Source organism: Eurytemora carolleeae, unplaced genomic scaffold, assembly GCF_000591075.1.
Source record: "Eurytemora carolleeae unplaced genomic scaffold, Eaff_2.0 scaffold103, whole genome shotgun sequence".
Classification (NCBI taxonomy): domain Eukaryota; kingdom Metazoa; phylum Arthropoda; class Copepoda; order Calanoida; family Temoridae; genus Eurytemora; species Eurytemora carolleeae.
Window position 1 is genome coordinate 384,349 of NW_019396276.1, and position 26,746 is coordinate 411,094.

At 32.9% G+C, this 26,746-nt stretch overlaps 2 protein-coding genes across 10 annotated transcripts in view; both read right to left on the bottom strand.

Annotated features, from left to right (window-relative positions):
* Positions 1-26,375, bottom strand: LOC111699946 (AP-2 complex subunit alpha). 7 transcript variants are annotated; one of them, XR_002764862.1, is made up of 33 exons: positions 25,567-26,375; positions 25,102-25,202; positions 24,525-24,594; positions 24,048-24,121; positions 22,276-22,364; positions 21,057-21,161; positions 20,699-20,781; positions 19,669-19,817; positions 19,281-19,310; positions 18,473-18,553; positions 17,960-18,013; positions 17,156-17,229; positions 16,426-16,503; positions 15,321-15,459; positions 15,097-15,207; positions 14,736-14,843; positions 14,484-14,558; positions 13,604-13,661; positions 12,625-12,698; positions 11,803-11,895; positions 11,081-11,172; positions 10,441-10,556; positions 9,180-9,241; positions 8,333-8,390; positions 7,440-7,525; positions 6,140-6,196; positions 5,467-5,514; positions 5,044-5,127; positions 4,044-4,148; positions 3,273-3,356; positions 1,983-2,096; positions 1,349-1,597; positions 1-420 (listed from the first exon to the last, which is right to left on the bottom strand). XR_002764862.1 is itself a non-coding variant. In XM_023470742.1 (32 exons), the coding sequence occupies exons 1-32, from the start codon at positions 25,604-25,606 to the stop codon at positions 1,520-1,522; spliced, it is 2,670 nt and encodes an 889-aa protein (XP_023326510.1). In that variant the 5' UTR covers positions 25,607-26,375; the 3' UTR covers positions 856-1,519. The 7 variants fall into 7 exon arrangements, 1 of the variants encoding a protein (XP_023326510.1); XR_002764861.1 differs by having other exon boundaries at positions 1-445; XR_002764859.1 differs by having other exon boundaries at positions 1-463.
* The window catches only part of LOC111699947 (2-oxoglutarate and iron-dependent oxygenase domain-containing protein 2), a 6,055-nt gene continuing 4,923 nt past the window's right edge, over positions 25,615-26,746 (bottom strand). For 2 of the 3 annotated variants that reach the window (XM_023470744.1, XM_023470743.1), the window contains one exon: positions 25,615-26,494. In XM_023470744.1, the coding sequence (XP_023326512.1) occupies positions 26,409-26,494 (86 nt within the window). In that variant the 3' untranslated portion in view covers positions 25,615-26,408. The remainder of the gene's footprint in view (positions 26,495-26,746) is intronic. The other variant, XM_023470745.1, reaches the window with a different exon arrangement.

Below are 26,746 nucleotides of genomic sequence, written 5' to 3' on the forward strand. Positions count from 1 at the left end.
TATTTTCATCCATTTTATTTAAATGCTTTAATTCTAAAATCCTTGGAATAAAACAGAGTTGATAATGATAATACAATTGGAATGATCTCACTACTTATAAATATCTAATATAATACGAATAAAACAATGCATTACATAGTCGCCAGGGAATGAGGGGAAACTTGGGCCGCACAAGGACGACATTTGAATTATTCTCTAAAATAAGTTCTGGCTAAACCCTTTACTTTAGATGGGGGGGGGGGGGAGGCAAGGATTATTTGAGATTACGATCCAAACGAGACTTAAAGATCCCCTAAAGTAGGTTCACCCTGTATCTGAGGAAAAAATTGCTTAGTAACATTTTGTTTGGGAAGAAGATATACAGAGCGTCCCACAACGGAAGTCATACAATATATTGGTGCACTGGTCTTTTCATGATTGCTGGTACATGCAGTTCAAGAATGTACTGTACATGCAAAAAAAACTAAGTGTAAAAATACATGTACAGTACACACGTGACATAAATAATAAAATATTGATAATATCTAGTGTTAGGAAGAGGAGGGGGGGGGGGGGGGGGGGGGGGCGAACACCCCTTCCCCCCGCGGGGGGGGGGGGGGGGGGGGGGGGGGACCATGATCGGTATCTTTGGTCGGTCATACAGTGGCATTCTCTTTAGATGTTGCACATCTTGAGGAGGGGATGGTGCAACAATATCTTGAGAGATGGTGCAACAATAAGTATTTAAAAGCCAACTAGCACTGATTAAACTAAATTCTACAACTGAATATCACTTTTATAACATTATCTTGACCTTGAAAGAAAATCCCAGAAGTGGACTTTGACTCAAAAGCTCAAACTGAGCAAGGCTCATTATTTTTTTTATAAAACATTCTTAACAATTATAGTTCCTTTTAGATCTCTAAAAGTACAATAAACATTACATCATTACTTAAGAAAAATCAATGATTTTACCGGAAAAAATACTTAGGCCAAAACAAAACTAAGAATTATTACTTTAAAGAAAACATTTACTCGGCTAGTTCAGTACCCCATAATTTGTTAGGTTCAAAATTTAACCACTGAACAGCAGTTTATTGACTGTACACTTTAAGTTAGTACAGTTTAACAACTGTACAGTATACACTGTACAGTTGTACCATCCGATTACCGCTAGAAATATTATTTCCAAACCTGTTGATTTCACTGTTTTTATCACATGTATGAACTAATGAATAATAATCCGGAAACAAGGATGAGTTTAAATATGAGGAAAAGGAAAACGTAAAGGTAAATGAATTGAAAAAAAACATGGAAAGGGAGAGGACAAGTCTTGGCAGAAAAAAATTTAAAGGTATTGAAGATATACCTCTAACGGAATAAAGAGAAAGAACTTAAGTTGAGCCCAGGATTATACATAAATGTGTTCACTGTTCAGTTTCATGTGTTCAAAAGATTGATGTGTTTTGCTCCATGTGTTCAAGAGAAAATATGTTCAGCTCCATGTGTTCAAGGGATAAATGTGTTCAGCTCTATGTGTTCAGAACACATCTCCAAGAATATTGACAATATGCTGGGAAACTGTATCCTTGCTAGACCTCACAGTCAACCGGTACATCTAAATATAATAATAATAAAAATAATAATAATAACAATAATAACAATAATAATAATAATAATCATGATAATAATATAACAATAATGATAATTATAATAATAATTAAAATAATTAATAAGTAAAAATTAATCAGAATAGAATATTGATAAAAACAACAATCAGAATATTAATAAAACATAAAATGATGTTTAAACCCTAATTGTATTATGAAATAACAAAGATAATTACAATAGTGATTAAAATTATAAGGTATAGTGGTTTATACTTTACAAAATTAATGAAATCATTTAGATAAAATCCGTATTTTCAATAAACTTCAATCATGAAAAAGTAAAAAGGAATAAAATATTTTTGAAAATATTATCTCTCAATTTCTAATATTCACCTGAGCCTGCATGTTAGGTTCTAGTCTAAGGAGAACTCCTATCTGTAGAGTCCGGGTATGGATAATACCAGCGCACACATAGTTCTCATGGTTAGGATCAATATTCTCCAGTAGCTGGAATATATACTAGTTAGTTGTCATGGTTAGAATCAATATTCTCCAATAGCTGGAATATATACTAGTTAGTTCTCATGGTTAGGATCAATATTCTCCAATAGCTGGAATATATACTAGTTAGTTGTCATGGTTAGAATCAATATTCTCCAATAGCTGGAATATATACTAGTTAGCTCTCATGGTTAAGATCAATATTCTCCAGTAGCTGGAATATATACTAGTTAGTTCTCAAAATTAGGATCAATATTCTCCAATAGCTGGAATATATACTAGTTAGTTGTCATGGTTAGGATCAATATTCTCCAATAGCTGGAATATATACTAGTTAGTTATCATGGTTAGGATTAATATTCTCCAGTAGCTGGAATATATACTAGTTAGTTCTCATGGTTAGGATCAATATTCTCCAATAGCTGGAATATATACTAGTTAGCTCTCATGGTTAAGATCAATATTCTCCAGTAGCTGGAATATATACTAGTTAGTTCTCATGGTTAGGATCAATATTCTCCAATAGTTTGAATATATACATAATAGTTTAATAAAAACAATTACAATTGTACAATTTTTACATTTTAATTTACCCAGGGCCTCTCTAAACATTCTCGAAAGTCGTCTCTGACCTTAGAAATAGTTTGCGGGATATTTATCACAAAATAATCCTAGTCTTTTCTAAATGTGGTCTGCCATTTCTTGCTTTCAAAAATACATTACATTAAATAAAACCACGAAAATGTCTTATTCTAACCGAAATCATTCATTCATATGCATAAATTTTAGTGAAGAATCCCTCCGCCCCAGGGAGTAAGGAATAGAAGGGAAATATAACTGACGCGGATCGCCCTACCATATGATTATACATGCTTTGCAGACGGGTACTCCATTTGTATATGAAATATTCAGAAAAGGTTATTGTATCCGCGGTAATTGTACACCAGACAAATATTTCTTGTACAAATGGAGTACCGTCTGCAAAGCATGTATAATCATATGGTAGGGCGAACCGAGTCAGTTATATCTCCCTTCTATTCCTTACTACCTGCTACGCCCCCATATGAAGGAAATAAATACGCGGAATGAACAAACAATATTATGATTTTAGCACAAGTTAAAGGGGGGAGGGATACTGATAAATATAAACAACTAAATTAGATAAAATAAAAGAGGTTTAACCTGGAATCCGTATCCGATAAGTTTAGTTTTAGCTGCGTCTGTTGCCTCCATAGGAAACTTTGCTTTGAATATCTTCTGTGCCTCCTGAACAGATATATTTAGTCAGTAAGTAATGCCAAGAATTAAAAAAGACAATAAAGAAAACAATAATTTTTTTTCGACTCAATTGAACTTTGGATATTTCACGTTAAAGGATTTGATGCAGTCAGACAATTTAGAGCATATTTTATATTCATTTTCATATGTCAGATTTAATGAATAGCGATAAGAACAATGGATCGCTAGTTGAACTACTAGATAAATAACAGTGCTTGCAGATCAACTTAATTTGATGTGGATCCGGATTGGGAAAAAATGGACCCAAATCCAAATCCGGATCCAGGTCATGAACATTTCTTTAAGATTTATTATTACATTTATTTCTTCGTTTTCTTTTTTTTTAATTGATGGAACGTTCAGAAATGAGAAAGGTTTTTTTAAGCAGTTCAGATTTAGGTTCAGAAAGCCAAAAACTGTTTGTTTCAAGATTTTTGTTTATATTTTGTTCCTTGGATTCGGATCCGCATATAATAGTCAGACATAAAATACATTGAAATACATAAACTGATATGAACCACTCCCCCTAAACTCGAGCCGGCAAACAAAGTCTGCGCAGTTCAACTTCTTCTTCCGCTATTCCTTGTCCCGATCCATTGGAACCGGTTTATTCATAGATTAAGCACCAGCATGTGCTCCAAAATGTCGGTTTTAACAAAATTTTAGGCATTGTACCTGTGAGGGTATACTCAGATTCTTCCAGCGTGTGAAGAAAGCTTCTGCATTCATTTCTGTTGGTTCAATGAACTTATTCACCGACATCGGTAGCTTACAGTTAACCTACACACAGGGGTTTAGAAATTCTTGAAAGTTCAAAGAAGTACATAGAAGAGTATCGAAGCGCATAGAAGCGCATAGAAGCGCATAGAACGCAAAGAAGCTCATATAAGTTCAAAGAAGTTCAAAGAAGTTCAAAGAAGTTCAAAGAAGTTCAAAGAAGTTCAAAGAAGTTCAAAGAAGTTCAAAGAAGTTCAAAGAAGTTCAAAGAAGTTCAAAGAAGTTCAAAGAAGTTCAAAGAAGTTCAAAGAAGTTCAAAGAAGTTCAAAGAAGTTCAAAGAAGTTCAAAGAAGTTCAAAGAAGTTCAAAGAAGTTCAAAGAAGTTCAAAGAAGTTCAAAGAAGTTCAAAGAAGTTCAAAGAAGTTCAAAGAAGTTCAAAGAAGTTCAAAGAAGTTCAAAGAAGTTCAAAGAAGTTCAAAGAAGTTCAAAGAAGTTCAAAGAAGTTCAAAGAAGTTCAAAGAAGTTCAAAGAAGTTCAAAGAAGTTCATAGAAGTCCAAAGAAGTTCATAGAAGTCCAAAGAAGTTCATAGAAGGTCATAGAAGTCCAAAGAAGTTCATAGAAGTTCATAGAAGTCCAAATAAGTTCATAGAAGTTCAAAGAAGTTCATAGAAATTTATTGAAATTCAAAGAACTTCAAACAAATCCCCCCCCCCTCACCCTCCTATTAAATAAAAAAAATGATATCCTCATAATCAGAAGTAGGCAAACAATACTTAAGGTTTTCATAACTACACTGAATAAGCCTGAAGAGGAAAAATGCGAGTGACTTGACAGAAATGTAAGTTCAAAAAAAAAAAATAGGACCTCGTTAAGTTAACGAATGGGTCTGTCTCCGACTCTAATACAATAATCCTTGATACAAATAATCTATAAAATAAAATAATTTCTAAAACTTACTGTTTGTCTCTCTCCGTTATAAGTGAAGCTAAGATTTAGATCAGGTTGTTCCGTAAAATCTGTTATGCATTCAATATTTAACATCTAAACATAAAACATATATCTTGGATCATGTTCCATTATTATTTAGAAAAATAAGTGCCCGACGTTGCCCATAGTATTATAAAATCATTCAATGCTCAGTAAAAAAACGACCGTAATTAAAGCGGTATCCTTCAAAATTTGAATTTAAACAGAATCTTAATAATTATTTTAAATAAAATCATGAAACTATTATACGCATAACAGAAAAACTTATCATCCACTTAAAAATCCTACATCAGGAAATTGATTAAAATAGTTTGTTGAATCTTTAAAGTGAGTATCTGGAATTTATATTAGAATGAAAAATAATAAAAAATATATATATAATTAAAAATGTACCTGTTGGAACTGTGCACCTGCCTCAACTGTACTGTCAACATCCTTCACCTTAATACAATAAATTCAAGTATTTTCATCAAATATAAAGAATTTATTGTTACAAAAAAGGCCGGAGGGGGAGAATGTTTTTCCAAATATTGATTTCAGAAAGAATTTTTTTTTTTACTTGATGAAAGGAGTAAAAAGAAACAAGGAAAGGGAGAAAGGGTTTGTGCTAGTTTCTCTTAAACACAAAAACCAGTTTTGTTCTTGTAATATTCCCCTCTCATTAGTTCTAATCTCCTTGTAGTGTTCTATATCTCCCTCTCCTTAGTTCTAATCTCCTTTAAAATGTTCTATATTCCCCTCTCCTTGGTTCTAATCTCCTTGAATTGTTCTATATCCCCCTCTCCTTAGTTCTAATCTCCTTGAATTGTTCTATATACCCATATCCTAGGTTCTAATATCCTTGAATTGTTCTATATCCCCCTCTCCTTAGTTCTAATCTCCTTGAATTGTTCGATATACCCATATCCTAAGTTCTAATCTCCTTGATCTGTTCTATATCACGCTCTCCTTGGTTCTAATCTCCTTGAATTGTTCTATATCCCCATATCCTTAGTTCTAATCTCCTTGAATTGTTCTATATCTTCATATCCTGAGTTCTAATCTCCTTGAACTGTTCTGAATATACCTGTAGAAGTATCTGTGTTGCTAGAACAGGAGAACAGGAAACATGAGGCTGGAAGTTCTAAAAAATAAAAATAAATTAAACAAATAATAAAAACAGATTTTTCTTCAATGAAATCTGTTCTCCTTCCTATTGGCCATTACCATCGCACACATCTTTTATTCTTTTTTTTTATCAGAGTATGGATATTCATAAATCTAACTGTTTTCTTTTTGCACATCCCTAAAATCCTTAAAATCGTCTCCGTTCTTTAATCTGTTGCATTTTATTTTGCATATTTTTAACTTTTCTGCTGCATTGCATACTGCATAGGAATTACAACTGCATTGTCCTTCAGAGATACTTGCACGGTTAATCCTAGTTGGAAACCTGTATCTTCGTAGTGGACAATTTTCATTTAGTTGACATTTACATTTATTGCTTTTCTGTGCACTGCATAGTGCATAGTCATGTCCTAGGTGCAGAGGGGGTGGGGGCAGCCCTTTAACCTCAGGGGTGATTATTAAGGACAAAAAACCACATGTTGAAAATATAAAGGGAAGATAATCAATATGTTACCATGAAAGGAAAATAATCAATATGTTACCAAGAAAGGAAAATAATCAATATGTTACCATGAAAGGAAAATAATCAATATGTTACCATGAAGGGAAAATAATCAATATGTTACCATGAAGGGAAAATAATAAATATGTTACCATGAAAGGAAAATAATAAATATGTTACCATGAAGGGAAAATAATCAATTTCTTACCATGAAGGGAAAATAATCAATATGTTACCATGAAATTTAACCAGCTCATCATGGCTCCTTTTATATTCAGCCCTTCCTTGTTCCACAGTGGAAATAAGTTTTCTAACTTTTTCTCCTAATTTCTTATGAGAATCCACACTACTCTCATTGATTTTTATGTCGTGTCTCCGGACACTATCTAATGCCTCTACTATAGCCTGTTTCAGAGAAGGAACCGATAATTCGCTAAAAAGCGATTCTTAAACTAGATATTTTTCACTATATATATTTATATATATATATATATATATATATATAAATGACTCAAGGATGACAAAAGGATGATTAAATGAATGGTGGGATGCTTGACAGGATGAATGACTTAAGAATCACTAAATGAATGACTAAATAAATGACTAAAAGGATGACAGGATGAATTACAAGATAAATGACAGAAAGACTGACTAAATAGATGACTAAAAGGATGAGAGAATAAATGATAGAATGAATGACTAAATTAATGAAAGAAAGGATGACTAAATTAATGAATGAATGAATAACTAAAAGGACCTGAATAAGACTATTCTCGTAAAGAACACCGTTACTCTTACAATAGAACTTGAGAATATTATTGGTCACTTCCTCGCTTTCCACACCTGCAAAATAGACAAATAAACCAGTGGACCAAAAACAGTTAAAAAAAATTTTTACTCTCAAAACCCAAGTTGAATTTGGATCCGGATCCGGATCAATTTTTTTCAAGTGAGGATCAAGAATCCGGATCCGGACCCGCATCAAAGTTTAATGAATCCTAAGCAATGAAATAAACCGTCCACAAATTCTTAGGATCTATTCATTTAGAGTTGACGATGATCCAAACATCAGAGTAAACAAAGTAGGTGTTAGTTCCACAATTCAGATATTTTGAAATTTTGGTCTGGGTTGATTGCTTGTTCATAAATATATCTAACAGCATCAACAATTTCTTTATCTAACATTTTTAAATAAAAATGTTTCACCTTTTTTCGTTGATTTTTAAGCTGAAACTTAATTAACATTTACGAGATCAGATCATAAAATCTGATTAATCAATGATAAAATCTCTTTAATTAACATTTCAGGTTTGTGTTTTGAGAAAAACATTTTCCACCTAGATCCTGATTTTTAGCACTAATTTTGACATCAACAAATGACCAGAAAGATAAAACCGGTTAAAATAGTGAAGCATGTTTTGAAGGTCTAGGTTTGCAATGAATTCAGGTCAGTTAAACAAAATCAAATGAATAAATCAGAGGAAAAATTCAAACTCATCGAAATAAAATCTAACATTAAATTCAAATAAATACGAAATATCGAATAAAATTAAAATCAATAAATAAAACAAAAATATCTTAGAATAAAACTTCGCAACACAACCTGAAATACTTCCTTATCAATGTGTTTTCTTTGATGATAAAACTTACCGTTGCTTGTTCCATTCTCCATACCCAATCCGAGCAAATCAGCTGATCCACTTTCATCCTAAAATCAAAATAGCTTCATTTTTCTTTTTATAATAAGAACTGAGCTGGGAACTTTTGAATGGTGGATATCGGGATTATAATGCTTAATCCACTCTTTTTCTTAATCTCCAGAGCTGGGAACTTCAGAATGGTGGATATCGGGATTAATGCTTAATACACTCTTTTTTTTAATCTCCAGATTAAATAATGCTCGTTTTCCTCTCGTTATTAATCTCCAGATTAATTAACCGATCGGGATTAAGGATATCCCATTCTAAAGTTTTCAGCTCTGAAGACATTATTTCAAGTTACCACCCATTTGTTAAGGGACTTAGATCCAATTCACAAAATTGATTACCCCTTAAACCTCTGTCTAAAAAATGAGGAAGCAATCTCTGATTTTCTATCAAAAAATTGGTTATTTTCAATAAGGGTTCGATATTCAAGTTTATGCAGCTGCGATATGGAAAGAAATTAAAGAATTCATCATATTTTCAGACAGAAAATTGAGAATATTTCCTCCTTTATTGTTAATTTGATATTGGACTAAAGGGTGTCACAAACTTTTTTACCAACAATTGATTTACATTTAAATACGGTTGTAGTAAAAAGTCAACATAGCAATAAAATAAACCGTGAAATTGTGCATTTTCAATTTTCATAGTACACTAACAAAAGTATCTCACAACAGTATACACTGTACACAGTGTATACTGCTGATGTACAGTAAATATTGTGTACTGCTGTTGTACAGTAAATAGTGCGTACTGCCGATGTACAGTGAATATTGTTCAGTTAGAAAACCTACCCTCTGTACTGAGATTCCATTGGTTGATTTCTCTTTAGTAGATTCCTCACCCGATAATAATCCTGAAATATAATATATTGTTTATTCAAGAAAACTCTACCAAAGATTAAATTCTTAAAAAAGAAGCTAGTTCCCACTTTAATTCTGAATGAAACTTCAAAGAAGGGTTGAGAGCGGGATTTCGTTGTAAAATCCTTCCTTAATTAGGCGAACTAGAACACCGGCCGCCATTAGGTAACTGGGTTGACAATAAATGCATAATAATGGAGAAAAGGTGGAATCATCATTAAAGGTTTAGGTATCAAGAATAGACTGTGTTAAAACAAATTTTAAGTAAACAAAGTTAATCATTTTTACACAAATTTATTGCAATGCTTCAGATCCATTTTATTTTTAAGCGGACCACACGAATCCGAAGCTTGGATCAGCTTTGAAAAACAAATTAATCAATGATTAAGGCCATGAATATTTTTTTAATTGTTCCATTTTTTAGAAATAAAAAACTTTAAAAGTATCATTTGATTTTTATGTGCTTTAAAAAAGAACAGAAGTTTTTTTTAGTAGGTTTTGGTTGATATATTGCCTCTTGAATCCAGATCCGTGGATACGCATATTTTTGAGGGTCTGGATCCGGAGTCCGGATCTTGGAAATGTTACGGATTCAACAGTTCCGGATCCTGAGCATTAGTTCTATGCTTTTGCGAGTTTTCATTGAGTTTACATGCGTAGAGTTTTAAAAACTAACTTCCTTCCTTCAAGCTCTTCAGTGGGAGACAAGTAAGGTAAGGCGGTAAGAGAATTTTGTACTCAGATTACACCAAATTCTTTATTTACAATGGACTCAGCTTCAGGGGCTGTACGAGTATATAGTGGGTGTTTGTCAACAAAAGCATCCGAAACTGTAATTGAACCGAAACAAGAAATTGAACCCAGCATTTCAGAAAAAACGGAAAAACAATCATACAGACAAGGGAAATATATATGAATAGATTTGTGTTAAAAAAATAGAGCCCCCCCCCCCTCCCCTCAAACCGCCCTCTTTGCCTCGCCAATTCCCCCAAACCCTCTGATTTCGAAATAGTGGATATTGATTCGACATTAGCCTAATTAGATTGTTTGTAAACTGATTGCTAAACCAGTTTTTAGCCCCCGAAACCGAGTTCATTGTGTATTCCAGAATTCTTTTTTTTTGTATACAGTAAATAAATTCTCTGATGACCCATCCATGGTAACAGAGAACATCTGAAGTAAATTACAATACCTGGATTATTAGGGACCCGTCCAGGTCGCTTTTTCTTGAGAAGATTCAGGATCCCGTTGGATTCCTTCTCAGGGAAGGGAGGCATCTCCTCCAGAACTGTTGCAAGTACATCCAAACTTAATAAAAGACAAGATTTAAGATTTTTTTGGTTAAGTATTTTCTAGGTTGCCAAATTAAACAAAAACATGAATTTGACAGAAAATACAGGAGGGGCGTATTATCAATCATTAGAATATCTATATATAAATTTGGCTTGTCTGTTTGTCTGTTTGTTTGTATCCAATAAACGTGAAAACGGCTGAACTTATTTTTAAGTGTTTTTACGTTTTTTAGGCTCTTTCTTAGAACTAAAAATCTTCATTGCATTTCACTGAACCCTATCCCGGCTTTTCAAATATATTTTTAGCCCTGTAGCTTCATTAATAAGACAGCTGTAAGCAATTACGATCTTTTTGAAACACTGACCCGCCGCGCCATTTGACTGTCCTCCACCTTACGCATAAAAAAAAATTGGCAAAATTTTTTCACAACTTTGATGTTGCTATTTAAAAGAAACAGGTCAGGTGAGGTTCTGGGAGGCAGGTCAGGTTCTGGGAGCGACCCTTGGTTATGTTTATTACTGGAGTAAAACCAAACCAACCTTGTGATCTTAGATAGTGCTAGATACTCGCTAGCTCTCTGCTGTAGTTCTACATCAGAGGATCTTAGGTTGGAATCAGCTACAAATATGTCCTGGAAACAAACAAACATTTTAGAAACCCATCAATCATGAAGTGAATTGTCCTATTTTCAGGATAAAAGTCAGGGATTTGCCATTTTCTGTTGTGCGCACATGCCCCGTAAAATCCCAAAACAAAGAGAGGGGGATTGAATTGTGTAGATCCAGAAAAATAATAAAATAAGTATTTTTTTAGGGTAAGGTTAGGTTAAGACACTTTCCGGGCCGAGCGCTGCGGATAGGACAGGCTAGGGGCCGAGCGCTGCTGCCACGGGTTAGGTTAAGTTATGACACTTTCTGGGCCGAGCGCTGCGGCTAGGACAGGCTAGGGGGCCGAGCGCTGCGGCCACATGTCTTACATTTAAGACCCCACCAGCTGCCAGTCTCTACGCAGGCATCCCACAGATATTATTTTTCTGAATCTACAAAATTCTCTCTGTTTTGGAATTTTACGGGGCATGTGCGCACAACAGAAAATAGCAAATTTTCTACAATTTCGCAATAGAAACCTTAAAAAAAATTATTAAGAAAGGGGCAGGATTGGAGATGATTTTACAACAAAATAAAAAGTATGCACTAATCCCAATTTTCCCTGCTGCTTCCCTATTATAAAAAAAAGGCGTGGATAATCCCCTGTTACTGACCTGAATTTGTTGCTTGATCTCTGGGAAGAGATTGATAAACTTGACGTAGGTTGAAAGGAGAAGAGCTCGTGTCATAGAGGAACACAGATGGAACTAAAACAAAATGAAAGTGTTGATATCATCAATACTATTTTTTGTCTTTCTCATAAATACGATTCCTAACTTTTATAATAAATCTTAGGCATTCTTTGTGAGACCACATGCCCTTGATAGAAAACCTCAAAGAACCCGTTAAGAGGGGCCATTTTACAATTTAACATCGGTGAGATGTCCGTGCCTTAAATGACGTCACAAAGTGCCTCAGAACCCAAAACTTAAGACAAGGTATTGCCATGAAAAACAGTTTAAGAACCCGGGTTTCACGGATAGGGTTTAGACAGTTTTGTGAATACAAATTTTTTGTTACGAGATATTGTTTTATTTTATTTCTTCAAATTCTCCATTTTTTGTATCTCGTTAAAATCAAAACCCACACAAATGCTATGACGCCAAAAAGGAAACTCGGGAGTTTCATTTAACGATACTATATAAATTTCGAGCTCTGGACCCTCACCCAAATGCTTTTTCAGGCTTTCTACCCCAATATTCCCTGACACCATAACAACCAATATTTATCTTATTAGTTAAACGATAGACTAGACGCACAGAGCACAGTCTTTCTAAAGATCACCGGCACACGGGGATGGGGGTGGCTTGGTTTCCCGGGGTTTTTGTGACCCTAGAGTTCTGCCAACCCCCCCCCCCCCTCCTCCCACAGGATAAAAGAGGTAAGACCCATCCCCAGCACAAATTCCTGTGTAAGCCCCTGATGATCCGGTTCACCTTGCTGTGTAGAAGAAGAAGTTGAACCCTGGGAGAAGATCTTTCATCGCCAGCAATTAGGTTTCCAAACTCACCTACAGACAAAGTATATTATTTGCCGGTTTACAATCTGGGGGTCGGGCACAGTGGGGTATTTCAAGGGTTCAGGGGGGGTGACTTGTTTCTGTCACAATCTTCCTTTTGAAATGCATAAATTTAATGTTGAGAAGGGAAAATTCAAATGCTTTCTGATAATCGGTGCTTAGGATCCATTTAATTTTGATGCGGGATCCTGGATCCGCACTGGAAAAAATGGATCCGGATCCGGATCCAGATCCAGGTCATTTCTGTAAGATTTACTGATTTTTTAATATTTTTTTTTCGCTTATTTTCATCCTAAAACTTGATGAACCATTCAGAAATAAGAAATTTTTACTGTCTCTCTTTTTTTCAAAAGTTCAGATTTGGGTTTAAGGAGTAAAACAGTTTTTTTTCTCAGTTTTTGGTTGATATTTTACCCCTTGGATCCGGATCCGTGGATCCACATATTTTTGCTGATCCGGATCCGGATCCAGAAAGCCAAAATCTTGCGGATCCACCGGATCCGGATCCTAAGCAATGCTGAAAATCTTTTAATTTTCAAATATTGTATCAACTGTAGCTTACATTGATTTATAATGATTTTAATTAATAACTACTTTTCCTGTTCATATAAGCACGTCCTAGGATTTGTTTTGTCTCTGATACGTTTATAAAATACTAATTTATAATACCAGGATTTTAGAACTTTAACGCAACATTACTACGACTTAAGACACATCTTTCATGAAAAAGGCCGAGCCTTATTTGACTTGCTAGTTCAGAGGTTTTGTTACAGACTCAATATTGCTTACCCCCGGCCCCCCCCCCATTGGAACAATTTTTTTTCTCAAATTTTCAAGCTTAAAGATGAGAATAGAAATGGTTCGACAATAATCAAAAAATCTTGAATAATATTTACCCAGGATATATCCTCCAACCTTCACCATATTCTCATGACAAGCTGGGGATTGTAGAGCCTACAAATTCAAACATTAAATATTAATTCTGGAAAAAGATTTAGACAAGAGAAAATTAATTGAACCGGATTACAAGAGAAGTTCAACTACGTCTTCACAGTTCAACAAATTTTTACTATTCGATGATGATGATGGACCAAACCTCTGTAAAGTAAATATAGTAGATGTTAGTTCCACATTTTATTGAAAATAAATTTCGGTCTGGGTAGACCCCTCGTTAGTTCTAGCGAAATAAATAATAACCATCAAACGCGATAATAAAAAATGTTAAAAACCACAAGAAAATTATTAAACAAAAAAGATTATTTAAAAAAATTTAAATGGGCAGTCAAATGGACAAAAGGGAAACGAACTCAGATTATGAGATGGGAAAAAGATAATTTGCAAAATATTCACTTTTTAAAGAATGTTATTACTATTCCTTGAGATTGTTTCTGTCATGAAGATTAAAAACAAACTGCTTGATTTATATGACGTGTATAAGTGGTGGGGGTCGATCTAATAACGAACTTTTACGTAAATCAGGGGGGGATGACTTATTTAAGGACGGGTATTTAAATCTTTTAAAGAATTGGACATTGACAATACTTTAAAAAAAAATCTGAATTACAGATTACAATTGTTGAACTAGGTACGACTGGTGCAAAAATAATTTTTGAATAATCGTTTTACTTTATAATAGTATAAGTAATGAAACCAAAAAGCTTACTAAAGTCATGTGTTCATTGTACAACTCTGATCACATATATATTGCATAAAAATATTAAAAAAATCATTTCACTTTATCTTATCGAGAAAAAAAAATTGATTGATCGATTTTACCTCGAACACAGTTTTTGCCGCGTATCCTTGAACATCATCTCTATTTATAACAATCTGAATAACTCTATACCAAACCTAAAAGTAAACAAAGTTTATAAAATAAGATAAAATATTACACAAACTAAAGTAAAAGTCCAAAAAGATATAATATTAACAGGCCTAAGAATACCTTGCAAGACCTTTATAGCTTAAGAAGACAAAATTTTCAAGATATTTTTCGAAAGGGACAGCACACAATATAATATTTGTTACCTCCTCACTGACATAGTCCCCTGCCAACCGAATTAAGTTCAGGATTACATCCACATACCATTTATAGTCTGTAGCATACTTCTCCGCCAATACTGCTACTTTTAGAACCTAAATATAACCATTTATAGTCTGTAGCATACTTCTCCGCCAATACAGCCACTTTTAGAACCTAAATATTTGTTAACAACTTAAGAATAACCAGTTAGTCTGTAGTATATTGCTTTATAATGAATCCAAGGAATTTAAATAGAACAAAAAGGATTTATGGTATGGTTAGTTGGGTTTCTCGGCGAAGAAAGTCCTAACAGATCGATAAGATTATAACCCTCCCCCCCCCCCCTCCAAAAAAAGTTTGGCCTACCATCTCTTCTCTGATAGAATAGTCCGCCGTCTCTAGATATCCCAGCATCTCCAGAACAATCTCCTCGGAGTTCGTTCTATCACACATTGCGTAGAGGAGATCTACAGCTCTCTAAATATAAAGCGACGCGACATTAGATATATTTTTTCTTAGGCATTTTTATCCTAGATATTTTAAAATATTTATGAATGATTTTTAAATTGAGACCTAATATTTTACATTACCTGTCGTACACTGACATCCCGTTCTGTCTTGAGAGCAGAGATGACGGTCTCCTGATGCTTCTTCACCGCTTCATGGGAGAACTCAGAGGTTGCCAGGATACACATAGACTCCAGAGCCAGATACCGTAGATTAGTCTCCCTGAACATTAATCAATCAATCATACATGGGACACATAGACTCCAGAGCCAGATACCGTAGATTAGTCTCCCTGAATATTAATCAATCAATCATACATGGGATACATATAGACACCAGAGCCACATACCGTAGATCAATCTTCCTGACAATTAATCAATCAATCAATCATAAATTGTGTGGGTACATACATAGACACCAGAGCCAGATATCAGAGATTAGTCTCCATGAACATCAACATAGACTTCAGAATTTTAGAATATCAGCATGAATTCAAGAGTAATTGGAAAAAATCAAGAGTAATTAAATGAATTCAAGAGTGACTGGATGAATTCAAGAGTAATAGGATGAATTCAAGAGTAATCAGATGAATAAAGAGTAATAGGATGAATTTAAAAGTAATAGGATGAATTCCAGAGTAATAGGATGAATTCAAGAGTAATCAGATGAATAAAGAGTAATAGGATGAATTTAAAAGTAATAGGATGAATTCAAGAGTAATTGGATGAATTCAAGAGTAATCAGACGAATTCAAGAGTAAAAGGATGAATACAAGAGTTATAGGACGAATTTAAGAGTAATAGGATGAATTCAAGAGTAATAGGGTGAATTTAAGAGCAATAGGATAAATTCAAGAGCAATAGGATAAATTCAATAGTAGAAGGATGACTTTTAGAGTAATTGGATAAATTCAAGAGTAATAGAATGAACTTAAGAGTAAAAGTATAAATTCAAGAGCAATAGGATAAATTCAACAGTAGAAGGATGAATTTTAGAGTAATAGGATAAATTCAAGAGTAATAGAATGAACTTAAGAGTAAAAGTATAAATTCAAGAGTAATAGGATGAATTCAAGAGTACGTTTGAGATGAAGAGTATTAGGATGAATTCAAGAGTAATAGGATAAATTCATAAGTAATAGATTGGATTTCATAAATGATGACATAACTGAATGAATGGATTGGATACCTATGAGAGAGGAATTGCCCCAACTGATTACAAGCTCGTACTAACAGGTTCGGTTCAGAATCATTGTGGATAATCAAACTGAAAAAATATATATACAATTTACATTTATATATTTGGATAATTCCAGACTATAAAAATATATATACAATTTACAGTTATATATTTGGATAATTCCAGACTGTAAAAAAAGTAAATCAATAAGTTAATGTGTATAGTTTAGGTCAATAAAAAATAAAGTTATTGTGAAAGAAGAGTTGAAAAAGAAGTAAAATGAGAGTCGACATAAGAATATATTTTATACAAAAAGAAAGAAAAGAAAGAAGAATAACTTGAAACTTGTATCGAATACGAATCTTAGATCGCATACTCCTAAGTATTTACTGTAGGAATGATAAGTTTAGAAGTGTGTGAACTGTTACGATTCAAATTTAAATGCTGTGAGCCTTACATATTAATACGTAGAAAAGATATTTAAAAATTATAAAATTCCAACATTAATTAGGATGGATAATAGTATATTATTGCTGATTTGGTTTTGTAGTAAATCCGATAAGAATGTGGTATAATATTTTGTATTGTGTATATTGTATAATAAACATGTTTGGCTAATTTTATATTAAACATATTTCAGTAAAAATACTGAGGCTATCAACATTTTCAAGATGTGATTTTTAATCTGAAAATCTTAGTGAAACAAATCTAAGAAAAGTTTATTTACTTGTAAGATTACCTAATTGCTTCGAAGAGTACTGCGTTCTTAGCATTTGAATGTTGAACCTTCTTAGATTTCAATGGTTCTCCCGCCTTGAGTTTAACTTATTCTCACATATCAATGGAAAAAAGAAAAAGAAAAAAAAAAAGATCTAGGAGAATGCGAACAAAAAATGAATAATGAAATTATCTTTTTTAGATGTTTGTGGTTTATAATGTAACATATATTTTAATCATGAATCCATCACAACTATTTTATTTCTATACAATGTTCTGTAAAGACAACTTTTGCACTCTCCTACCTACTATGCTGCACAGTGCACACTGCACAGGCAGGGAATCAGGAAGTACGGTTTTTTTAAGTCTAAGGTACATAAAATGAAAATAACTCTAGTTCAGATTGATTTATAATATGTTTAACGCTATTTTGCGTATGCTTAAATTTTTAGCAAACTCATCCCTTAAAAAATTGAAACTATTTTTTAAATTATAAAAACTAAGAAATATAGAGAAATCAAGACTACTAAAGAAAAATAGGAATAATTAAGAAAAATTAAGAAAAAATAGGAAAAATTAAGAAAAATTAAGAAAAATTTAGAAAAATCAAGAATCAAGAGAAATTAAGAGAAATTAAGAGACATTAAGAGAAATTAAGAGAAATTAAGAGAAATTAAGAGAAATTAAGAGAAATTAAGAGAAATTAAGAAAAATTAAGAGAAATTAAGAAAAATTAAGAAAAAATAAGAAAAATTTAAAAAAATTATGAAGTATTAAGAAAAATTGAGAAAATTTAAGCAAAACTGCGAGAAAATAAGTAATGTTCCTTGTTGAGAATAGTTTCAAGGCATTCTGTGAGTCTAGCTCTAACCCCAGGATCCTAATTAATAAATATCATTTTAATAAATTCATTATTTTTGGTTTTAGATCGGTAATTTCTGCTAATTATGATTTTCAATTATTTTGAAAATGTTTATAAGTCAGAAAATATATATTATTATTCTCAAAATAAATTTCAAGTTTCTTGCCGGATGATGCGAGATTATCAGACAAGATTTTAATGGTGGATAAAACTAGTTTCGTTAAAATTTTCTGAGGATTATAAAATAAACCTCAGGAATTGAATAGTTCAGTAGATTATAAACCAAATCTCAGGGGGTGAATAGTTTAGTAGATTATAAAATAAACCTCAGGAATTGAATAGTTTAGTAGATTATAAACCAAATCTCAGGGGGTGAATAGTTCAGTAGATTATAAGACAAATCTGAGGGAGTAAATAGTTTAGTAGATTATAAGACAAATGTCAGGGAGTGAATAAATTAGTAGATATAAAACAAACCTCAGGGGGTGGATAGTTTTGAAGCAGTCGTAAAATCTTGACACTGAGCCAGGGAGCAGGAACGAAATAATATGTATAATCCTACGGGAACATCAGCTAGCTAAGGAATTCAGAACATAAATACAAAATAGCGGAGAGTTTTTTTATTTTAATATTACGTTTTATCGGTGTTCAGTATTGGTTTATTGGGATAAAATAGTACATAATTATCTAGCTCAGGAACCCAACTTTACCTGAATACTAAACTTCTGAAACCACTCCACTAAGAATTTCTAAACCAAGTCTACTGGTTACAGAGGTCACCCATTAAAATTTGAGGCAAATCGGTCGAAGGATACGAGAGTTATGATCGGACACGCACACTAATAGATGTCATTAATTTTTATATACACATATTATAGACTAGGTGAAGGGCCCGGCGTTGCCCGTGGAAAAAAATGTTTTAAAAATTTTGAAAAAAAAAATTTCGAGTTTTTTAGCCTATTACACGGGGCCCCTCGTTGTCCACAAAAAAATTTCAGTTCAATCGGTCCAGCCGTTTGGTCGGCTATACGCAACATAGATATGAATGTCTTGTATTTTAAAAAGATGATTGCACAAGTCCGGCAGTGGCACGGTCTTATTGGTCTTTTCAGGAAACCCAATCCTAGAGTACAAGCTTTATCATTGTTTTTTACTTTGATTGCGGGCAATGATGAGGAGGAAAGGAAGTATCAACTTTGTTGATTAAAAAGTTCAAATGGCCGTGAAGAGGATGATTATCAAAACTAATATATTTTTAACGAATGAATAAATTGGTGATGTTTCCCTGGAAATCTGTGTAGCTTGAGGTCACAATCTAAAATAATTTTAAATAAAACATTTTTTATTAAAAATAATATTTTTTCTTCACAATTCTTGATGCAATATACAAATTAACTAAAGATTACAATGAAAATTTCAACAATTGAAGGGAGAATTCAAGTTTTAAAAAAGGGATACATAGTTGTCAAATCAGGCAGCAAGGGTGGGGGAAATCTGTGGAACTGTGGATCGTTAATTGACAGATCTACGAAGACCAAATGAAAATCACTGTCCAAATCCCGTAAACGCTTTTGTTTAAGTAAAAATGTATAAATGGAAAATCCAACTGTAACCTTTTGAACGGAGGGTCGCTTGAAAATATTTAAACAGTCCCTTTGAGTAAAAATATTTACCCTTGATAGCCTTGATACTGCCAAGGAGATGCAACCCTTGTACTCCTCAGGGTTCTTCTTTACGAGCGCATCGATGAGAGAGGCTGCCGCGGTCACAACTCCCATATGGTGATCATTCAGAAGATGAACGATACGTGTAGTCCACTCTCCTAAATAGATACACTGATTAATCCATTTAGTTGTGATGCAGATCCTGATGCAGATGAGGATCCTGGATCCGTACTGGAAAAAAATGATTCTGGACCCAGGTCGTGAACATTTTTTTAAGACTTACTGATTTTTTAAATGAAAAAAAAACGTTTTCAAGTCATTTTTTTTGTTATTTTTATGCTCAAACTTGATGATTGATGAACAATCTAGAGATAAGATTTGTTAATAATCTCTTTTTTTTCAACAATACGAATTTAGTTTTTGAGAGCAGCATAAGATTTTGTTTGCAGTTTTTGGTTGATTTTTTGCCCTGTGTATCGAAATGTTACGGATCTAACGAATGCGGATTTTAAGCGCAGGGTTAAAAAAAAGGTAGGAGAGTGATTTTTCCATGAACTACTTTAATCATTCTTTTTTTCTTCTAGTTATCGCAACAAATTATTCAACACTATAATGTTATCACTTTTCATGTGCTTATAATAATTAATTTTTAAATTTTAACTGTTCGTTATTAGTTTATAGCTTTATGTGCTGAAGTATAAAACTGTTTGTCCGTCGGTAAAACTTTCAATCTGTTCTTGTGTTAATGCATCTATTCGTCCATCCATCCTTATTTCCATTCATTCATTCATTCATATATCCATAATTTCATATATCCATCATGTTCATCCTACCAATTTTTCATTCTTTGGTATGTCCTTTCATTTATATATCCAATATCCATCTTGTTCATCAATTTTTTTTTCTTTCATATGTCCTTTGATTCATATATACATCTTGTTCATCAATTTTTTTTTCTTTCATATGTCCTTTGATTCATATATACATCTTGTTCATCAATTTTTTTTCTTTCATATGTTTATGAAAATTAAGAACATACCGCTTGGTATAACCGAAGGATCTGTTCTGAAAAGGCGAAGTAGACAGAGCGCAGCAGATTGTTTCACTACGTCAAGTGTATCTCTAAATAATACAAATATTCTTTCAAAACATACTCTGAAGTTATTGTAGACTTAAGAGTGAATGACTTTTCCCAATGCCCCTTTCCCCCTTACAATATAGTTTTTGGAAGCCTTGAAATATTTGGTAAAACTAATGTCCAGTCTTTGCAGTGTGAATTGTGCATTAAAAACAAATTCACATCTATTCCACACAAAATATTTGATTGGTCCATTTAATCAATATACCCCCCACCCCACCCCGCCGCTCTGTTTGAAGGACTTTTTCTGAAAACTTACCCTGAAACCAGAAGTTTTGGAATCTCTGATCCGAATGCTTCGGCCATATCCTTGGAACCAATGTTTGCGATACATTGCAGGGCCAGGGAGACATGAACGGGGTTTCTAAATATATATATTCAATGAATATTATTAATTTTATACATTCCAGTTTATTTGGTTAACAAAAATTATGAATGCTGAGGCCGATTTTATAGAATTTGAGACGCAACGAGACGCGACTTGAAATTGAATTTAATGTTTTAAGCTTTGAGCCGGCACTCAATTGGAACCGGTTTTGGGGGGTTCAGCGACGCTGTTTGAATTCATTAAATACGGCCACTGGATAAATGTAGGTCGCAACATTTATTCCTTCTACATCTTTTTTTTGTATATGTAAATATTTTATTTTTCGAGGAAATAATGTTTTACCAAGTATGATATTAAGCTTTGTGCGTCAAACTTATAGAAAGTTCATAATTATCTTTGAGAATAATAAATAAACTTTTGGTTTAGAAAGTACTGTTTAAAGTCTTCCCTCAAAAGCAGTGCTTAGGATCCATTTAATTTTAATGCGGATCCGGATCCAGGTAATTTCTTTACTGATTTACTGAAGTTTTTTCACAAAAAATAATTTTCAAATTTTTGTTTTATTTTTTTCGCATATTTTTAGCATAAAATTTGATGAACCATTAAGAAAACATTTAATTATAATCTCTCTTTTTACAGAAGTTCAGATTTGGGTTTTAGGATTAAAAAAGTTTATTTTTTTGCAGTTTTTTACGCCTTAGATCCGGATCCGTGGATCCGCATATTTTTGCGGATCCGGAGGAAGCCAAAATCTTGCGGATCCAACGGATCCGAATCCTAAGCACTGCTCAAAAGCTACCAAATTTGTTTAAATCTACATTAAAATCAAATCAAATCAAATCAAAATGTTAGGAATGTCGTGTCAAGCACCCTCCAAATTTGAGATGAATTTACTAAATCAAGGAATAAGAGAGGTATTTTAGTGGCCAGAACTCTGCATTTCTTGCTACCGGACTTTTGTTACTTTTGCTAAGGCCTTGATTATATATTTAATTCATAATAAACTATCGCAAACATCCGACGTTATGTCCAAACTACCATTTTCAGATTCGAACTACAAATCTAAGTGCATTACTTATTGTGAGTGATTAGAACTAACAGCTGAATTCTGTCCCAAAAATGTATTATATCTCTCTAGTTTACAAATTACCTTGCAGCCAGATCGTTTTTGATCGACTGAACGATCAGTTGAATAAGTTCGCTATTTCCACTGATAAGTACAGAGATGAACAGATAACCCTGAACAAATTATCGTTTCAATAAAAATTAAAATTAGTTAACTGCAGGGGACATAGTTCCCAAACTAACACTGGGCCCATTTTTAACACTCAGTGTTAGAAATGGCACAAATTGAAAGACTGGGGTTTTAGGATCGCAGCCCATATCGAGAGTAAAAGTCGATAATTAAATCTATAACCAACATTTTATTAAGCATGACGAGGACAACAATTCCGAATTTTAAACTATTTTCTAGAATCAAAATTATAAAAGGAGATCTTTTTATATTAAAACCTAGACCGTTTATAAGACAATGTCAGGTTTTCCATTTTCGAACATTTCCTGAATTTGAATCAGTGTCGCGTTTTTGAAACAAACCCAACTTTCCCGTTTTTGAGTATAATCCTCAATTCAGAAAATGTCTCACCTTCATAACTTACAAATAAATCACTGAAAGTAAAAATTATCTTATAAAGACTAAACTAACTGCTAAATTATTTCTAAACTCTTAATTTCCCTATTCTATTTGTTAAACAAGAGAATAAAGTTTATTTAATTTCCCGCATTCGAAATAAACAATTTCCCGGATTTCTAGGTAAATCTATATTGGAAGAACAAAATAATATTAAAATGTTGATATCTCGATGGTTCAAAGATTTTTATATTATAATAGAACAGTATTTTTTTGTTTTTTATATTTTGTTTAAATTTTACCTTATCAAAAAATCTTGTTTTGTTGCGTAAGTGTGTAAATGCATGAAAATTGACATTGCTACGAATTAGAGTGCCAGAATATGTTCCGAAAACGCGACAAGAGCTAAAATGCAATAATTGTTCAAAAATGGAAATTGACATTGCCACGACTTAGAGTAGTTGTCTCAAAGCCAGGATATGTTCCGGAAACGCGACAAGAGCTAAAATGCGGTAATAGTTTCAAAATAGGGATATGTTCGAAAATGAAAACCAATTTCATCAAAAACTAATTCTCACACCTTATTATTAGTTTAAAGTTGACACTTCTTGTTTCAATAATTAATTTTAGCCATTTTTAGTAAATGTATGATGTAGTTTTGTTCACCTCGGCTTGGATTTAAAGATATGTACGATTGAAAAAAAAATCTTTGGCCCATTTCTAACACTCAAAAATGGGCCAAGTGTTAGTTTTGGAACTAATTTTCTCTGAACTGAAATATCTTTGAAGAGACTTCAGCTTGACCCTATGTTTTAACAGTTACATCAACGATTCACAAAATTAACCTAACGGCATTCACATGTCTCTAAAAATTTTAACTCATTTCTTTTTAATTGTGGCGAGTAAATCTGCTTTTAGATCTTTGACATTGTTTCCTTTTAGGATCCGTTGTGAGTCAGTAATGGCACGTTGCATGCCAATTACCAACAGTAAACGAAGCAGAGACATTGCTTTACGGTTTCTTATTAAAAATGATTTTTTAAATAGAATCTTAAATTGAATTTAAACATCGTTGAAGGTTAGAACAATTAAAAACTAAAAAAAAAAAAAAATAAAAGAGTAAAATCATAAATCATAGAATACAGCTGAAGATGAATTTACATAAAGAACTTCATTGAAAAGAATAAAAATTCAAGCTGTTTTAGAATTACAAACAATTTCAAGATTTATGATCATCAGAAGGAAAAATTTCTAGAATCTAAAAATGTTAAAATATATTGTTCTAAACTTACAATTTGTTTTTCTGTATATTTATTAGATGAGAGAAGGTTAACCGCCTCCATCTGACCAAAGTCGATATCGTGCCCTGTAACAATTTTAAATTGTTAAAAATTTAGTTTTAACAATTTACTAATTTTTAAACTAATATTCTTTAATTTAGTTTTAACAATAAACTAATTTTTAAACTAATATTCTGTAATTTATGAACCATCAAATGACCAACAAACATTGGAAAACTTATACACAACGCTTTAGAAAAAGAAAGAATACATATCACTTATTAACAAAGATAAAAAAGTTAGTTTGAAATCCTTAAAAAATAGTTTTTTTCAAGAATAAAACAAATAAAGTTAGAAAATAAAATTAGAATATAAAGTAATGAGGCAATATTTTGATTTGAATCCGCTGTCATCCTTTCTCGAATAAACAGCAAGGAGAAAAACACACAAAAAAATCTTTTTTAAATAATTGTGAAAAATTGACATTACCAAGAAGAAAAATGAAGAGTAGTTTGCACACATACTTCTTCTTCTGATATCCATCCAGTGTTTTGTCGCCCTGTAATGCATAGTAATTAAACCATAATTTATTTTCCACCCCCCTCCCCCCCCCCTCCCGATTCAAGCAAAATTAATCACATAAAGGTTCTTATCAATTATAAAAATTCGGGTAAAAAATATCAAAAATTTAAAAAGTCAAAACCAATTTCTGTCTATCTACGTCCAACACTCTCCAATCTTTAATTCTTCTTGAGGTTCATGGGGCAGTTTTCTCATTTATCCGCTTTACCCCCCCCCCCCTCCACCACGCACCCACACACTATACTGAACTTGGTTTCCCTTCACTGGTTTTGAGGCTTTAAATCGGCCTGGATTTTCCAGGATTACGTATTCAAGCAGATATGCTTAGCATTAATATATCAGAAGACAACCCGTCGTTCAAGGAAGTTAATACAGACTCTTCTATCATATCTTTCTGCCATTACAGTAACAATTTTACAATAAAATTAGTTTCTATGCTTTTCGCCCTGATGATGGTTTAAGGTACCCTGATGGTATTGGTTACCTTAAACTTGTTTCTGATATTGGCGAGCTCCTTGTTAATCCTCTTAACCTCGGCCTCCTTGCTCTTGCAGTTCCTGATGTCGGAGATAAAAACTGCCAACCCTGAGAATATAAGAAAACTTTTACGGTTTGTCAGATCAATTTCGAAATGTCCATTCTTGGACATTTTTTCTTTGTCAAATTACTGCAGCATTCACCTGGTTAATTAATGGTTAAAGAAAAATGTAAATAGGACAAAATTTAGTTTCGCGGCAATATATTACACTGAGAAAAAAATCAATTTTAAGAGAGGGGGGGAAAAGTCTTCAAAATACATTTAACTTTACGATATTTTATTCTTGTTCGAATGATTAATTTATAATGCATATCGCATTATAAAAAATTATAACAATAGAAGGCATTAAGTTCAAATTATGAGTTAAAAGAAACAACATGAAACGAAATGCATATAATAAATCTTTCTTACCCCTCATTCCATCGCCACGCACCGCCGGCATTTTTGCCATTCATACAATCTGAAAATATAAATTTTAAAAAATCATCCAAAATTTTAAAAAATGTTGTTCACAAACAGTCAAGCCACTGCACTGGTTTTAATTCTTAAAACTTCGCGTTTCTGATGATATTCTTTTTGTTCTTCTTGGCCAATTTATCCTTTGGGCTTCCTAATGGCCAACAGAATGCTTGGGCTTGATTTCTGTTGGCCAACTGATCTTTCTGGTTCTCCTTGGACAAATCAAATCAAATCTTGTAGGGACACCCTTTTAACACATTTAAATCCCAATCAGACCTGAAGTAAAATCCCAATCAGACCTGAAGTAAAGTATCTGTTTCTAATGATATTCTTTTTGTTCTTTTTTGCCAACTTATCCTTTGGGATTTTTCTTGGTCAATTCATCTTTTGGGTATCCTGTGGGATTTCACTGTTGCCCAACTAATCCTTTAGGTTCATGTTTGCCAATTCATTCTTTGGGTTCTTGTTTGTCTTAGTTAGTCGTTAGTTTACTATTCCATTGAATTCCCGCCCGTTGGCCCAATTTCCATTCAGGTTCCTTTTGACGAACTAGTCCTTTGGGTTTTCTATTGGCGAACTAATCCTTTGGGCACATGTTGGCTAGTTGCTACTAATCCTTTGGTTTTACTGTTGTCCAACTTATCCTTTGGGTTCCTTTTGGCCAACTGATCTTTTGGGTTTTCTTGGCCAACTTTTCCTTTGATTTCGTGTTGGCAAACTAATCCTATAAGTTCTTCATGTCCCACTAATGTTCAATGTATTTTGTTTGCCGCAGATTTTCAGATTTCGACCACCTACATAGACTTTGTTCCGACCCTTGCGCATTTGGTTTCTCCTTTCCAGATCTTGAAACCGTCTCCTTTCCCAAACTCAACCTCTTCTATGCACCAAGGATTACAAGATTCATGGGTAATATATACTTCTCTAAAATCAACTAAACTTTTAAAGGAAACTTTTATATTCAAATCTTTTTTTTTGGTACATTGATTATATTCTCAGAAACTTAACTAAAATGGGAGATATGAAACCCAAAAATTTTTTTAAAAACTTAACCATAATTCGTGTGGGGAGAAAAATAAAAATATTTGTCTTGTTGTAGATATTTAAATTTTTAAGAAGCTTAAATATTGAA